This window comes from Poecile atricapillus, chromosome Z (genome assembly GCF_030490865.1).
Source record: "Poecile atricapillus isolate bPoeAtr1 chromosome Z, bPoeAtr1.hap1, whole genome shotgun sequence".
Lineage (NCBI taxonomy): Eukaryota > Metazoa > Chordata > Aves > Passeriformes > Paridae > Poecile > Poecile atricapillus.
This window is the reverse complement of record NC_081289.1, coordinates 118,407,144-118,424,510: the sequence shown is the minus strand read 5'-3', so window position 1 is coordinate 118,424,510 and position 17,367 is coordinate 118,407,144. Positions and strand designations below refer to the sequence as shown.

The 17,367-nt window shown below is 36.8% G+C and overlaps 1 protein-coding gene across 1 annotated transcript in view; it reads right to left on the bottom strand.

Moving 5' to 3' along the window:
• The window catches only part of GLIS3 (GLIS family zinc finger 3), a 117,825-nt gene extending 101,740 nt beyond the window's left edge, over positions 1 to 16,085 (bottom strand). The window contains exons 1-2 of the mRNA XM_058828103.1: positions 15,883 to 16,085; positions 10,490 to 11,600 (exon numbers count right to left, since the gene is read on the bottom strand). Of these exons, the coding sequence (XP_058684086.1) occupies positions 10,490 to 11,600; positions 15,883 to 16,013 (1,242 nt within the window). The 5' untranslated portion in view covers positions 16,014 to 16,085. The remainder of the gene's footprint in view (positions 1 to 10,489; positions 11,601 to 15,882) is intronic.
• Positions 16,086 to 17,367: the final 1,282 nt, after the last annotated feature.

Genomic DNA, 17,367 nt, shown 5'->3' with positions numbered 1-17,367 from the left:
GTACATGAAGTTCCACCTGAACATAAGGAAGAAGTTCTGTGCAGTGACTGAGCATTGGAACAGATTCCCCAGAGAGGCTACAGAGTCTCCCTCATCAAGGATATTCAAGAATGTCTGGACACAATTCTGTGCTCTGGGATGACCCTGCTTGAGCAGGGAGATTGGACCGGATGACCCACTGAGGTTCCTTCCGACCTGACCCGTTCTGTGATTCTGTGAACTACAAGTATTTTAGAGACGAGGCTTACTGAATGTTTTACAATTCTGACAGTTCCTTCTCTTACACAGTTCATAGTTGCACTTGAAACCCAACAAGGTACTAACACTTCACAAGTTACTACTTATTAATTATTGTGTACTATATGTATATAAGCAGTCTACTCCAAAAAGGAAATAGAATAGCATGTGTGAACTCAGGAGCTGTAGCAGACCAAGTGTTCAGAAACTATGATTTACCATGGCTTTGCAGGAGACCAGCAACATGCAAAGCTCAGGTAATACAATAATTTGAAACTGAATGCCCAAAACTGTAGATTAGCTCATCTTCTCACACTACAAAATCTTGCACATAATTCTATCAGCAAATGAAGAAAACTCTAATACTTTTCCTAACTTAAGAAGCTGTTTTCATATCAACAAGCTTGAATGACCAAAAGCTGCTAGCAGACCTGGTATGACCACAACCAGAAGACAGAACCTCAGAACAGAGCATTTTATCTTACCCTGCAGGCAGATGTAGGTAAAGATTCTGAAAGAAGAAAAATAACTAATTAATAAATGAGCCTGTTCCTTAATATGGCCAGATGTGTTTCATTTATATGTGTTCTCAAAATATATGTGCCTTTTCTACCCTGGCTGAATACTTCACAACTTCCTGCAACTTTAAATAACACATTTAAATTATTTTCTTCTTCTGCATTTGCTTCTGAAGTGGTGACTGAGGAGGAGGGCGTGACAGCAACAATATCATGTTTTATAGATCATGACCTTGAAGAATTTAAATTACTGTGGATGTATAGAATGGATAGTTATTTTCCTGGGACTCAAGACAAAACATTTTTCTTTGTAAAGATTTTATAGCAACTTTTAAAGAAAAGCCTACCTGTTAGTAAACTAGGTCCCCATTTCATTTAGAGAAATTGCATTTTGCCTACAAGTTTAACTTCAGCAGTAGAGTTACTTCACCTGCACAGTTCAGTTTTTGGGAAGCCTACTGGCCAAGCAAACCAAAATACTGTTTAAGTTAATGCAAAGAACCCCAAGTACCATTCAAAAATTAAAGAGTTCAAGATAGTTAATTCAGCCCCCTCTTCCCACAAAAAGGGACTTTTAAAAGAAGGGTTTGGGTTTGTTTGTTTTTTGAAAAGCCTTCCAATAAAAATTAAAACTGATGGAATACACAGCATCGGAAGGTGTCTCTACCAAACCCACAGCAATGAGTCGGATTCTAAAATATCAACAGAGTATTTCTTGCATTGTTGGAAACTGAAAAATAGAAACTTCTACAGATGCTGAAGGGTCAATATGCAGCCTTGGAAGGAGTTTGGGTTAATGTAATGATGAAGGTACACAGACACTGGGTAAAGAAATTATAAGCTTATGTTCCTATAATTATATGTAAGAATATAGTAGGTACAAAATTATATTAGGTAAAATAGTTTGAGGTTTAAGCTGTAATAGTGTGACTTATAGAGTAGGTTAGAGATCTAGAAACTATAACAGACGTGTGTATGAGTATGTGACCCGTCAGCTTAGTGGTTAAGAGACAGACACAGTGCAGCAAAATTAAGCAAAGGTGATAGGTTAATAAGTGAAAACAAGTTTTGTGTCAACTGCTTATTGGGCTAAAACATTATATATTGCTGTGCAAAGAAGAAACTCGTGTCTTCCTTGAGCAATGGCTGACTTGTTGCTCTTCTAAATCTCATGCCTTGAGACTGGTATCTTATCTGGCTACCTGAGCAATAAATCATCTCAAAGCAAGGTGGTCCCATCCCTCATTCTTCATCTTGACACTGCATCTTCCCTAGAGTCCCTCTAGAGGTAAAACAAAATAACTGTGCTTTGATTTCCTCCACCATTTTAGAAATTATGTTATTGTTTGCATGTCTCATCAGTGCACTGAGGGAGGCTGTCAGGATCACTAACATTGTACCCACAGGTCATAAAGAGACAGAAGTGAGCCAACTGCTTAAACTCTGAGCTTGCTGGATACATGCCAGAATAGATCCAAATACCATATATCCAGGATTAGCATTGTGGCCATCACCATTTTTCAAGACCTGTAATGATTCAAATCCAGTATTCAAGATTCGTGTTGCATTCAATGGCCCTTCAGCTACTGTAACAATCAGAACTAGAACTAGCAAACATCAGCCCTCAGAGAAAATGTGATCTCTCACAAATTTGCATGATAGGCTTTTGAGAACCTTCTCACAATTAAAGCAGGTCAACAATCCTTCCAATGGCTTGCTTTTAATTTGGAACCAAACTCTTTGCTGATTCAATGAAATGTCATGTCCCCCAACCCAGGCTTCACAGAGATTCATTTATCTAACTTTAACAGTCTGAGTTTAACTGGGGAGATATTGCATATTTTCAGTTACCATGCCCACAGGACTATCAATTATAATGACTTCTACAGTATTAGCTCAATCTATATGTCTCCTTGACAACTTATGTGATGCTGGACTTGCTTCACTGGTGCAGGCGTAAAATCAGTGCCACAACTTAGTGGTTCACATTGTTAATTCACATAATTAATTCAAACCACATTTATCCAGTCATTCAAAACTCAAGAGTCCTTGTGACACAGTCAGAGCTGAGCAACCGTGTTTCTCAACAGTGGCCCATTTTAAAAAATGTGGTCTCAATAATTTCAGCAGTCTCAACATAACTATTCTCTAATTCAGTTTATGCTTATCCCACTCCTTTACACAAACAAAGCAGACCTCATGTTCATGCCATCTACCAACTTCTGTAACAGATTACCATCAAATACCTAAAACAAAGTTGGACAAGTATGTCTGAATCACTTGGAAACTTTAAGATCACAGGACTGAAACTTTGTCACACCAATTATGTAAAGCCACTGAAAAGAAATCCATGCATTTTTGCAAGCAAGCAAAGCAGACTTTTCATAGAACAAAAGGAGCCTTGTCTTTTTCTGCTATGTGACAACTTCTAATTAAAATCAATGACTTTTTATTGTTGGCCCAGATTAGCTTGTTTGCATAGCTGCAACTTCTTAAAGCAGAAATCTGAATGATATTAGGAAAAGACATCCATTGACAGTACAGCAGATCTTGAAGAAAAGTGGCATTTCTTGATTTTAACATCTGATTAACCTTGGAGGCGATTCTGAAAAACGTTAAACAGTAAATAATATAGTAAAGAGTAAAAGAAATTAAATTTTAACGTATTTATAGAATTGTACCAAGAATATATATAAAGGCATTCTGTGATTTTTCCTTGAGCTTGTGCCAGTTGATGACCAGTAGAAAGCATTCAAAAAGACAACAAGAGATAGTGGGAAATTATTTATAACCACTCTTTGTATAAAGCACACTGTTTCACGGACTGCTGAATAACATTACATTTAAACATTTAATGAAGAAACAACTCATAAAAAAATTTCTTTCCACAGTGACGTTTCTCTACAATAATTCACTTGTGATCTTGAACTTCGTAATTATGAGTGTTAATTCTCAAGAGCTGAATACTCATGGAATAAAACTGCTGTATATCCATAAAAACAATGGTAAGAAAATATCAAACCTAAATTGAAACAGTCTTTAATTGACAGGAAAAATAAGTATTGTGAGTGGATAAAAGTGGTATCAGAAAACAATAACCAGGCGGCTGTAACAATGTTTAGCAAACCCTGATGCATTTAACAGACCACTGCCATTCTAGACACAACACTCACAGCATCCTCACTAGCTCCTTCCTGAATTTGCTTTTCTCAATTAGTTCAGCACTCTACACAGACACAGACTGAACCTTCACAGTGACTAGCTCTAAAAAGACCACCTGTTTCCATGCACCCTGTTCAGAAAGGTTTGTTCAACAGTTTTTCAAATGCTGTTGACCCAAGATGAACAGCAACCGTGTTTCTGTGACAGAGCACTCCAATGCACTGGCTTTATTTGCTAACATCCTTGTTCAAGGTGCCAATTTCAACAATGTACAGGGAGAGTCTACAACAATCATGTTCTGAACAGTGCTTATTCCTTATCCAGTCCAAGTTCTCTGGAAATCTATCCTACAAGCAGGTATCTGTAAAAGCAAATAAGCTTTTAGCATCTGTTAAATGCCACCTCAGCTAATTGGGATTATGATGGCAATAAGACAGAATTGCTTCAGGGACAAGTGTACCAAGATGAATCTTGTCTTCTCAGTGTTTGGATTACCATGCTTGAGGCTCAGGAGAGACTTTATTGCTCTCTACAGCTTCTAAAAAGAAGCTGTAATGAAGGGGGGCTGTTTTCTTCTCCCAGGTGCTGGGTAAACAGTTTGGACACTGTGATGTTAAAGGCCTTTTTCAACCTAAATGGCTCTGAGATTCCAGATGAGTCATGGAAATCAACAGAATCACTGAATTGTGCACGATTCTACCTGCACAAGTCTCACTAAAGTCTACAAGACTATTGCTTTGCAACTTCTCCTTTAAAATAGAACCAGTCCCTTTCCTGGAGTCCTTTAAGCATTAAGTCAGTAACAGTATCTTATACTAAATTTGAATAATGAAAATATATCAAAGAGTACCTCAGGATGTACAAATGCTTCAAATTTGCATTTGGCTTTCAACATACTTAAACATATGTAGTGCACTAAACATATTTAGTAAAAAAAGGCTATTTGGCATTTTTCCATTTCCTAACTACTCGGTACAAATAATCCAATGATTGTTCTGTGCAGCTTAAATACTCAACACTTGCATTTAAAGCCTATGTTCACAGATATAGCATGAGACTTAGATGTCTGGGAAGTTTCCCACAGCACACCAGAAGCATTAATTAAACCCCTAATCCTTAGGAAATCAGTGCCAATCACCCAAATAAAGCCGACAGTGTTTACTTTTAAGTAAAACTATATTTCCTTTCTGAAGGAGTAACATTGCAAAGGATGGCACAATCTATTAACTAGCTCCCTCTACTTCTCTCTTCCTTTCTTTACAACAGAATCACTATTTCTGGGAAAGGTCCCTGCCTGTTTCAGTTGTAACTGAAATAACTTAATCAAGTTAATCATAACTTGAATTTTCTGTTTTCTCATCAGATATTACTAGCCTTTTCTATCACTAAATAGAAAGCCTCAAAATTTACTGACTCTGTTCCTGACAGAAGTTAGACACCAAGCTGGGATGCTGAAAAGTCAAAAGAAAATTAGCAGGAAAGAGCAGAAGTTAGCTAAAAAGATTTCATGACTTGGAGAGTAATCCAATCTTCACACAAACATGCTCCAAAGTAACATTAGCCCCCTACTCCCCACCCTCTCAGCTTTGAATTCAAGTAATTTTCTAGTTTAAAACCTAAGTTTAAAAAACAAACAAAAACCCAAAACATGAACCCTAATTAAACCAACCAAAAATCCAGTATCAGAATACCCTCCAAATTCCTTGCAGCTGAAATTTTGTTTTTTGTAAAGTTTATTTTTGTAAACTTTACTTTTTTACTTTTTCCTTTTTTTACTTTTTACTTTTGTTTACTTTTGTAAAGTATGTTTTAGGATTCCCTACTTCAAGTAGATGAAATTGAGGAGTTCTTAATTTTTTTAAGTTTACCATTAATTTTTAGTTTGGTACAGCAACGAAAAATATCTAAAATACACTTCATGCTACAGGGAAATAAAAATAATTTTTTTTTTTTTTGTGCTTATCCACAAAAATGTAATAAATTAGGAACTTTTCCACAAAAACGTAAGTATTCATGCAATTAGGAATGCTTGTTTTTATTTTGGGATACTTCACATTCATATTCTGGATTACAATGAAATTAAAAATATGCCTGTTTGCAAAATTTCATTAAAGTTCTGTTTTAAATGTTTCAATTATCTAAGTCAAAAGACCAAAAAAAAAGCTGATTCAAATACTTAATATAAAAATCAAATTACCAATCAGAAGAAAAATAACGAAATTAGATGTTTCATAAACATTTTATTCTGAAAATACAGCTCTCTGACAATCATCTTTCACTATCATCAGCTCTACATCTACATATAGAAAGGAGTTTTCTCTGCATTTTTTGATTGCTTAAAGAGATGTTCTGCTATTAAGGGTGAGCACCCTGGGTACCAGAGGCCTTCTTGTCCTCACTGAACTCACGTGCAAGTTGTGCATCTTCAGCAGCCAAAGAATAAAACACCTATCATTACATTTTGGAGTGTGAATACAGTACATATATCATCCTGAAAGGATAATAGTGAAAGACCATTGGTACCATTGCTGAGAAGGAAAATTCATTGTTTCAGACTAGATGCCATCTGATGTGATCACATGAGCTTGAGATGTTTGTGGAGGCACACCTGGAATTCATAATTTGTTTTTCCTTTAAACAGCTAAGACATCATAACCATGACCAGAAAATTACAAACACTGCACAAATTTGTGAGAGCTAGGGAGGCTTAGCTTTATAACTGACAACTAAAGCCCAACTTTCTGTATCCTTATGCTGTGATATAGTCTAATTAATCATACATCTCTGCATTTTCTGTGGTATTTCTGTTTCACTTGTTTACTAAGTTAGTGAAAGAATCAGCAACAAACAACAAAAATCAGGCAAGTGTAAATTTAGCTCTAATTTTCAGAAACTCAACAACTGAATTCCAATTCTTGTGACATTGTTTAAGACAGAGTGTTCAAATGCTACTTGAGCATAGTGAAAAACGCTTCTGAAAGCATATTAGGAAAAATTCAAAAATATTTATGGTTTCTATTTTATCAAGATTTTAGAGCATTATAGGATGTGATATGGTCATACCAAGAAATATGGCATATACTGTAAATAAAATATTTGCACATGCCATATATAAGATACCATATGAAGATACAATGCTAAAGCCGATCATTTTTATCAAATGCATGGTTTTAATCAATATTTCCACTTGAACACCATTTTCCAAGGACATATTCTTCAAACAGCACACATACACACATCTATCCAAATACTCATGCCCACCCAAGGAAGCCTGTTTGTGTCTCAAAAAAAAAAAAAAAAAGCATTAAAAAGTGTTTTAAGTTCCACATCCATTTTTTCAATACCTTCTTACCTTACATGCTTTGCACACTGATGTGTTCTGGGATAATTTCAGGTATTTAGCAGATGTTAAGCGGATGTCGCTTCAAATTTGACAGGAATACTAGCAATTTCATTGGTTTATATCATGTCAAACAGCTGCACTAAAAAAATGTGGTCATGTAGTACTATTAACACTAAAGGCATTGTGCTAAAGCATAGCTCAGAGTTTACAGAAAGCAACAAGACTGAACTCAATTTCAAAAGAAAAAGCATTTAGTGCCTCTGAATGAAGCTGTAAAGTGTGAGCTTGGAACTTATCTCCAGCATCATGCTGTTGCTGTTTACACCAGAATAAATGTGTTAAGCTTAATGTCTGCATGGCAGGACAATAAGGCTAATTAAATACTTCTTATTGGAGCTGAACTTAAAAAGTAAAAAACATTCACTACAAAAGAAGGGAAGCTGAGTAGAAAATAAACTCACAGGTAGAGGCACAGAGAGCAAAGGTTGCAATTTGCCAATTGCTACTCTGAGGTTTCAACAGCTACCAGGAATTCAGCCTTTTTCTAATCCAAACAAAATCTGCAGAAGCCTCAAATGCCATTGTGAGGTAACTGCTGTCAAACATTACAGATTACATCTCAACCACTGTTGTACTTACTACTCGCATTTCAATGTGAATTTTTATTCACAGGTTTTCTTATTTGACTTATTCCTACAAAGTACAAGCTAATGCCCAGATTAATAGACATATACAACACTGTAGACCATACTGTACCTACTTTCTTCAAAGAAGTTTAGAAGCAGACACTGAATATGTATTCCCATGTCATGAATAATTTTTTTTAGTCACTAAACCAGGTCACTGAAAAGAAGAATGCTTCCCATGTAATGTAAGTTAGACTAGAACATGAAAGATGTTTAATGAACAGTAAGGGAGCCAAATGCATTTTAACAACTATTTAAAAAATGGCTAATCCAAACAAATTATTTAAGTTTGGATCTGATTATCCTGATTGTCATCTGTTTTGTGTGCTGATATTTAACTACTGTTCACCTTTCAACACTTTTATCTTCCAGAATCAAAGAAGACAGCTCATCCAGAACAAGCAGGAACTAAAAAGTAGAATATCACTTGCAGCTTTAGTTTATTGCCCCAAATTTTAGTAACATAGATAAATAGATACTAACTCAGATGTGGCAAAACAAATTCTGAGGTCACTCGACTCTGATTTTAACGATATGCATGGTTCTGGTTTTAATAAGCATATCAAGTTGTGAAGTCCTGGCTGTTCTGCAAGTATCTTCTGAGCTACATGACTTCATTGTCACAAAACAACAGTAGAGAATAATATAATTATGTTACAAAGTTAGCTTATGAAGTTGTGTATCTGGTTTCACATTATCTCTACCGTTGTTACAAACAATACAATGTAGAAGTAACCCTCATCTTAAAAATCACTAAAATCTTGTAAATCTCACTGACAAAAAGCTCACTGACCTATCACAGAACAATATTTAATAATACACTTTGAATGCACATAGTACAGAGATAAACAGTACTGACCAGTAAATATACTGACATGACAAGTATACTGACTAGGACCCATTGCAATTTAGGCTCAATGAGAAGATTATGTCCTGCAAACTGCTGGGAACCTTCAACACATGCACTGCTTACACAGTGGTCAGTGTGTGATGGCACTATGATGATGGGTGCAATTGCCTGCCTTTGATTACAGAATGTCTTATTAGATTATATTAAGATAGCTCCTCCCAATTACTTACTACTTCTGCTACATTCTTTACAGTAAATCTGCTTCATTAACATAACAGATGTATATTTGGCATTTTTCCTTCCCTTTTCCTGCTTGGTCTACTGGATTGCCTCTTACTAGACTGCAAACTGCAGTGGACATAGAAACTATTAGTTTATAATGATTTCAGAGAAACAGGCATGCTACACCTAGAACCAGAAAGTAAATTATAGGAAGACCCTAGATGGGCAAATAAAGATTATAAATGGATTGTTTTGATTTTGCACTTAAAAGCATAAATTTGTAGAGGTTTTGTGAAATTTTTCAGATTTCTTTTGCATAATTTTTTGTTAATTATCTATCCAAAAATCCTAGCTTCAGTTCAGTAAAATTAATGACACTTTAATGTTTAAAAAACAATCACTCTTTGAGAAGCTGATATAGACACCTCTTATTTTTTAGTGACACAGCAAGATTTGGTGTGCACTTTAGTTTTGGCTTAAACTTTATCATATGAAATACCTTATCCACTTACACATTATTTATCATCAGTGAACAATCTTCAAAGCTTAGGATGCCTCAAGGCTTTGTAATGAGGAGGTCATTGTATGCACCCTTTCTGAACAGTGGTTATTCCTAGAAATTCTATATTCATCCTCATTTATGCTGGGGACTCAAAACTACACTGGTGAGGTTGCTATCTGATGACACTAAATAAGCATTTAGTAAGGTTAATCTCATTGTCATCCATATGTAAGGCAATTCAGGAATCTGAATTACAGAGATTATAGATAGTGCACTGGAGCCCAAGCATACACTGATTACAGCCAGATTATTAACCCACATGACTACCTATGTGTTAGACTCACTTGCAGTGACCCTAAGGAAAACAGCAAGAAAAACATGACTTTGAGGGTTGAATGCTCACTGCTAGCATCTGTGAACAGAAAAATTATTATGGGATTTATTCCATAAATATGTGGGTTTGTGGGTTTGTTTTTTTAGAAGTAGAACAAACAACTGCCTTTAAAATGTCCAGCTCTTCTCCATTTCTTATGGTAACATTCTGCAAGGTCTTGAAAATTCCTCAAGTCAAAAAGGTGTAACATGATCCAAGAATATTTTGGGATAAATTGTGACATTTATTCTGCAGCACTTCTCCTGCATGTATCCCTCATGCAAATACTCAAGTACTGACTGTGCCTCAGTTTTGCATTATGAAGGTCTACCATGTCACTTGTTGCAGTCTACAGTAAAAGTTTATAAATGTAGAAAACACAACATTCTGTCTAATCCTATCTGTTGGTATGTATCAAATTAGAGCACACCTTTATGTTTCAGTAGGAAGATGGAAAGGTCTTTCATTCTCATGGCCTAGTTTAAAAGGTATACCATTGAATGGGAGAAACGGGAAAGGCAGAATTACAACTTCATTGTATTTTTCTAAGTTATAGAGAGCCTCTAGCTGTTAACAAAGACGGAACTCAGACTTACCGTGCACTTGTTCGGCTTCTCTCCTGAGTGGACTCTCATGTGAATCAGCAATTTGTAACGGGCATTAAATGGCTTGAACCTTCGAGGGCACCCTGTCCAGAAGCAGGTGAAGTCCTCTCCCTTCCTCTGGTCTATGTGGATCTTCTCTATGTGCCGCACAAGCTCCTCTTGATGGTCATACATCTTCCCACAGTCAACCCAGCAACAGCCATGCTTGACATTGAAATCATCCAGCTCACCATCTTCCTCCAGCAGGGCACCTGGGGCAGGAGGCAGCACCTGCATCGGGTGGATGTGGCTGGGGAGGCTGTGCGGGTGCTGGTGAGCATGGTATGGTGGGGGTGGCCCTTGTGGAGGAGGCGGTGGCAGCACCAGGGGTGAAAGAGGCATGTCAACAATAGGGCCTGAGAAATCATCTAGCTGTTCATTTTTCAGGATGCCCATTACCTGGCTGTCCATGGGCAGCACACTCTGCTGGATCACCATGTTATTTGTGGCAACCATCTGCAAGCTGGCTTGCTCCAGCTGCTGCATCCGCTGGTACTCACCTGTCCTGTTCTCAACGTACCCTGGAAAAGCAACATTGCCATTCGCCATATGGAAGCCTTTCTGGGCAGTTGAAACAGAGCAGTTTTGGGGTATACAGCTTCCTCTCACTCCCAAGAAATGTCCGTAGACCTCAGGCTGTGGGGAGACGTTTGCTGGAGATGTCCTGGAGCTGTTGATGTAGGCCACCAGGGAAGTTGGGGATGTACGAATGATTGTATTGAACTCGATCCCAATGCCGTCAGACAGAGGAGATAGAGAGAGTGTTTTCTTCTTGGAGCGGGCTGATTGAGACCAGACTGAGGACTGGCAAGGACTAGAGTACGAGGAATTCTTATTTTCCATGCCATATAAGTAGAACGGTAATGAGTTACTGGACATAGATGCTTCAGGTGAAAAATTTATTAAGTCCCCCAGCTCACTGCCATTTTGTAAACCATGGTCAGGAGGAACAGAAGAAAGTGTCCTGTACCTTTGTGACCACTCTTGTTCAACACTCAAAGGGGAGTGACCATCTGACAAGCTTAACGTTGTGGAGGCCAGAGACTCACATGACAAGAGTGACCTGAAATAAAGGCATGATAAAGTAAGCAGCTAGACAATTCAGAAGTAGATCTTTTACCTTCACAAATACATTTAAAATTAAGGAAAGGCTACATATGAGAAAAGTTCTCTCTAATATTAGGTACTCAAGTTTAGCACACTCAAAGCATACAAAGGCAATATATATGTAAAAAGGTCACTTAGGAAACCAACTTTAAAACTTCAAGGTTTTGCAAGTTACGGTAAAGAGTCTTGATCCACCACTGCAGAAATTATTGCATGTCTTTCCATCAATTGTGGTGTAGATAGGTTTGGACTTCTGAAACCGAAGCATTATGATCCTGCCTTCTATGAAACTTGTATTGATTTGAATCAGCTACTATTTTCGCTTGAAAAAAACAGAAAGAAAATCCATAGAGAATAAATATTCAACCTGAATGATTATGTCAATTGTAATGCATACAAATACTACAAACACTTCCCTACAGAAGATTTATATATCAAGTTTATAAATACAGATAATATCTAACTTTACAAAACAAACAAAATAAATGAGTTATGTAGGAGAACTGGTTGAAGAGGTTTCTGAGATTTGAAGATCTGCCTCCAAGTCAGCAATCAGAATTTTTCATGGAAGTGTAATCTTGCTATTATCATTCATCTTTCACAGAGCTATTATGAAACTACTTTATGCTGCAAATATTCTTTGGATAGCTTAAAAACCCTCAACATATAGGCCCTTAAAAGTATTGTTTTCTACAGAAAGAGATAACAAGGAAATAAAAGGAACATCAAGGGTCCTGATTCACAGCTGTAAATACTGGCTAAAGGTTAACTGGATTTATTTCTCTGTTTCCAGTTCACACACAGGCAGACTTGGATTTCCTGCCAGCTAGTGGTCCTATCAGTATATAAATTTCTATTTTTAAGGAGCTCTTATACAATAGGAAGAACTGGGTATGGATCTAGATAAACCTGACAATCTCACAGAAGCCTCTACATCTTACGTTTTGAGGATTAATTCTTGGGTTTATTATTTTCACAATACAGTTTTGAAGTGCAGAACTTCAGTGACAGATCAAGGACACGGGAGGGGAAGCTTGGCACAGCCTGAGAGCAAGAAGAAGTAGTTTGCAGGTGCTGTAGCAGCTATCTGTAAGATAGCTCACAAACAGGGAAAATGTAGTTTAAAAGAACAGCAAGCCTTGCTGTGGCAATCAGTGGGAGAGACAGTCAAATGCCCCTTTGCGCAAGATACTTGCTTTGCAATGCATGGTTGATCTGCTGTGTGGATTCTGTATCAGAACAAGGAACATCCTGTTCTGATTCAATGTCAATGTAGTCATGGACCTTATGTTACTCCATCAGGGTTTAAATGGCACTTGCAAAACAGACTACAGACAAAAAGCACAATTAGCATGCCGACTACAATTTGCGCTGAGAGAAATGAGAAAAATGAGTCTGCTCTATCAGGTCACTCTTGTGTACCATTTAGATCTAAAGGGATGACTTTGTGAAAAAGTTGATAGGCTGTTGTCAATGGGCTTTGTTAAAGCACAGGTCATTAGAGGGCAATTAAATCATGCTAGTATGATCTGACCCTAATTACAGATCCACAGTTTTCATCAGAGAAAGACAAGTAGTTAAAGTTTGATTCTCCATGCTATGATGTATATATTCAGACCTAGAAAATATAAGGAGAGGGTGGGGGTGTTTTCCCATTTTTTAAAAATTTTTATTTTGTCTTACATGAATAAGGAAAAAGAAATTGTGCACCAATAACAAGTCTATTTTTGTACTGACAAGAATTTTAATCAGATGCATAGTAGGACCACTGTCATATAAAAAGCTACTAATGCCTAACACAAAGGGGCATATCCATCAGTGAATCTGTAGAAAAACTGTTTTTCAAAAGTCTCATAATAGGACAAAAATACAAAGCTAGTCCAGAATTTCAAGTACACAATAAGAAAGAGACAGTTATTTTGAAGAAGCTGCAGCATCCAAATTCAAAAATTTTAAGAATTCTAGCTCCCAAATAATTGAAGGTTTATTTAAAATTCAGTCCACACCACAAGTAAGTAGTTTTCTAATACAGGGAAAATAAATACACCTAATATGAAAACGAGAGACCAGATCTATCAGAGAGCCAGATTCTCAGATGATATTTATTGGTGCTTCTGCTTATTGAAAACTAAACTAGCTTAAGTTTCGACCAGATCTTGCATTAACATTTACAAGAGATTACTTGCAATTACACTGCATTCTCCCTTTGCATACAGAGGCCACAATGTCAGAGTATAATCCAGAATCTTAAACATAAACATGGAAGAGTGAAAACCATGTTATTCTCTCTTTTCATGGTCTTCTATTTATTAGCCAAGAACCAAAAAATTTGCACTTTCCTAGATCTTTTTCTGACTTGCATCAAAGCAAATGGCAGTATTACATCTGGCTTCAAGCAACACAACTGAACACTCCAAAAAAGTTTTGCAGAAACTCAAAAAAAGATGGGGAAGGTTTTATCCCCCATGGCCTATATATCAGAATCTGATGCTAAGTGTAGCAAAACTCTCATTTTGCCAACTCTTTTCTTTCTTTCATTGGTAAAAATCAAGAAAATTCCCTTTAGCTTTGGTAAATTCAACAAATAATCTGGTTTGGATTGAGCTGCCAGAACACTATTCATAGTGCCTGAGAGATAAAATCCTGAGAAGGCACCCTGCCCAGGAAAAATCAGCAAATTACACTTCACCAAAAGCAGATTATAGTTCAAGAAATTTCATCAAAAACAAAAACACCTCAACAACAAATAACTAACCTCCCCAAAAACCACAAGCAAAGAAAAAGACCCCACGCTGTTTTGACAATCTGCGAGTTAAAATCTGATTTTAAACTTGTTTTTTCCCTATAAAACAGACAAGTTGAGGTAAAAATCGCTGAAATGGACATTCTTTGTGTGACAAACTTATTTTATAACACTTCTATTGATAAATCATTGAAAGGTACTCTAGGGACACCATAGCCTTGATTCTGCTAGAGTTTCAACTTTGGTTTGCCCATAGGAAACATTTCTCTGAACTAAAACCTAAACTGTATAACTCAGTACTGACAGAGTACATCCAACCACACATTCAGTGTTTGGAACCATAAAGGCACACCTTAAACTTAAGTAAGTAAAAATTATGTAATTATTTTTTTCTAGCATCAATTTTATTTGATCTGAAAGGCATGTCTTCGGGTTTGTCATTTGTCATGATCTTAGCACTGAATGTTTTTTGCTGACATGTCTACATCGGAAGCATAATTAATTTTGTAAATTTTCGCAGGGGAGTCAGTCTTCACAACTAAAGCGACAGAAATGTTAAAAATTATCTTAAGAGTAAAGAAAAGTTTTATTGCATTTGCATGGTAGCAATTTTAATTATTTCAGGAATGTCCCTTGGCTTGTAATAAAGCAATGTAGTAAATGCAAACTGCTTTGAGAATAAAGACTCTTGTGGTCTTTTGTAATTAAGAAACTACATTTCAACTCAGTAGGTAATGGAGAATGTAGATTCAAACATGTATGTTTGAATCACTGTATGTTTACATCCAGGGATGTTCCGAATGTACTTATAGGGTGATTCTCAAATGTGTTTTCCTCTTACTCATGTTTGTTGACAAAACCCAATGTCATAGTCTCAAAACTTACTTAAGCATTTAAAATTAATTAATAAATATTTATCTGTGGGGTAGTGATAAAAAAGGGCAACATTTACAGGAAGTGGCCATAGTTTTCTTTACCTTCTCAACAGAACTAGGAAAACTAACAAGTTTTCAAGGACAATTGATCTGATTAATTATGTAAACCATTTGAAAGCAAAAGCATTTGATGAGGAGAGAGGAACATGTGTAGAGCATTTATAGTTTTTTTGTCTGTCCTTGGTATTATTTGACAGGCACCAACAAGGCACACTTAGCACTATGTAGATGTAACACATGGACTATTTCTGCTTTCATCCTCCATTACACTATTTCCTATACCAAGTACAAAAATCTAGTTTGTGACCATGAAACAGCCTTTATCTAATAAAAAAGTCCTATGATACACAGATTTTGTGTGGCCATATTTCACCCATTATTTGAATGATCCAAACAGCATGATTATAGTTGATCTGAATTAAATTGCATGGAATTCAATTTCCTGTGGCATAACAGAGAATGATTCTCTGATTTTAATAATCAGAAATGTCACATTTTAATTACAGAAGAATTAAAACCCCTCCTTTTCAAGTAATGGATATAAAAAGGTAATTGAGGACCTTGTATCTGATGGAGAAGCACTCAGGCTGGAAGCATCCATAGACCTTTGTAAGCTAGGGCTGATCTGGCTGCATGCTGTTGAAAGCTGATTCACTGTAGGTGAAAGAGGTCCCAGCTGTTGAACTGTCATGGGATTGCTGGTGACTATTGCATCGTTACCGCTGCCTTTCCCAACGGACTTGCATTTGTGTCCATAACCAAGACCTCCTAAAACAAACAAAGCAGATTAGTATTTATGTCTCATGAGCCCGTGATGAGGCACAGAACTCACATAACTTTGCAAACTCCAGAAAGTAATGGGAATCCTCAGAGGAGGACAAAACAGGGAACCAACAAAAGAATTTTGCAAACTTCTCAAAACATAAATAGCAATATTCTACAGAGGAATTAATAATTATGCATGTGTAAAACATGTGCTGGAGTACAAAAACTAAAGACCAGGCATGACAGAAAAACATCAGAAAAACCATTAGGTAAAAGAGCCCTCAGCTGATGGACAGCTCTCTATGAAGAAGACAGGAAGAAAGAACCCAAGGAGGCTGCCAGAACAGCACCATACCCTGAGTCCTCCCAAACCCTGCAGCTGTAATCCTTTGCAAGCCCTTCCATCATTCCTATCACTAGCCAAGAAAAAAGTAAGGAGAGCACCAATACGCACCACTGCAGTGCTGGCTGCCTAGTTTTGCCAGCAGGACAGTGTTACAGCTGGAGCCCAGCATTCCTCAGAGGTCTAGGCAGAGGAATCTGAGCTGAATCAAGCTCAGAAGCATCCTGGACTTTCTTTAAAGGCAACAGTCTGCTTTGTAATCACTGCTGCCATGACTGGAACTGATGGCTATTACACAATAACACAAAAGGTAGCTGGGCACCAGGACATACCTTCAAAATACCCAGTGCACTTTGTGTTGTGATTTAGATCACAGATGGTGGTTTACATGATTTCCTCCATTAAAACACACTGAGATTAGAAAGTTAAAATGCAGGTCATAATATGGAAGTTGTTTGACATCTAGCAAATTCTCATCACAGCTGGAAATTAATAATTAGACAATTCACATTGCTAGCTGCTTCCCTGTATTCAAAATACACCACAAAGCAGGATAGCAACATCACAACAAACAAACCAAAGTATTATTGAAAAGTATTTAAATGTAAATCATCTTCCTAAATTGAATCTACTTTTGATACAGGCGTACAACTCATACAACTTTTTCTCCAGGTTCTTTAGATGGGTTGTAGACTGCAGAGAGTAGTACATTAAGGCATTTATGGCTCTCCCAGTCAAAGGAAGAAAATCCAAATCCTTCAATCCCCTCCAGAACAAATAGTTCCAAGGACAAATGTGTAAAGAGAATTCCTGATTCTGCACTCAGTTCCACTGTGGACACTACAACAAAGCATTTAAGCTCTTGTAGGATTACCACCTGTTCCCACAACAGATGTTCAATTAAATCAAAAGAAAAAGAGAAGGTATTTTAATTTCT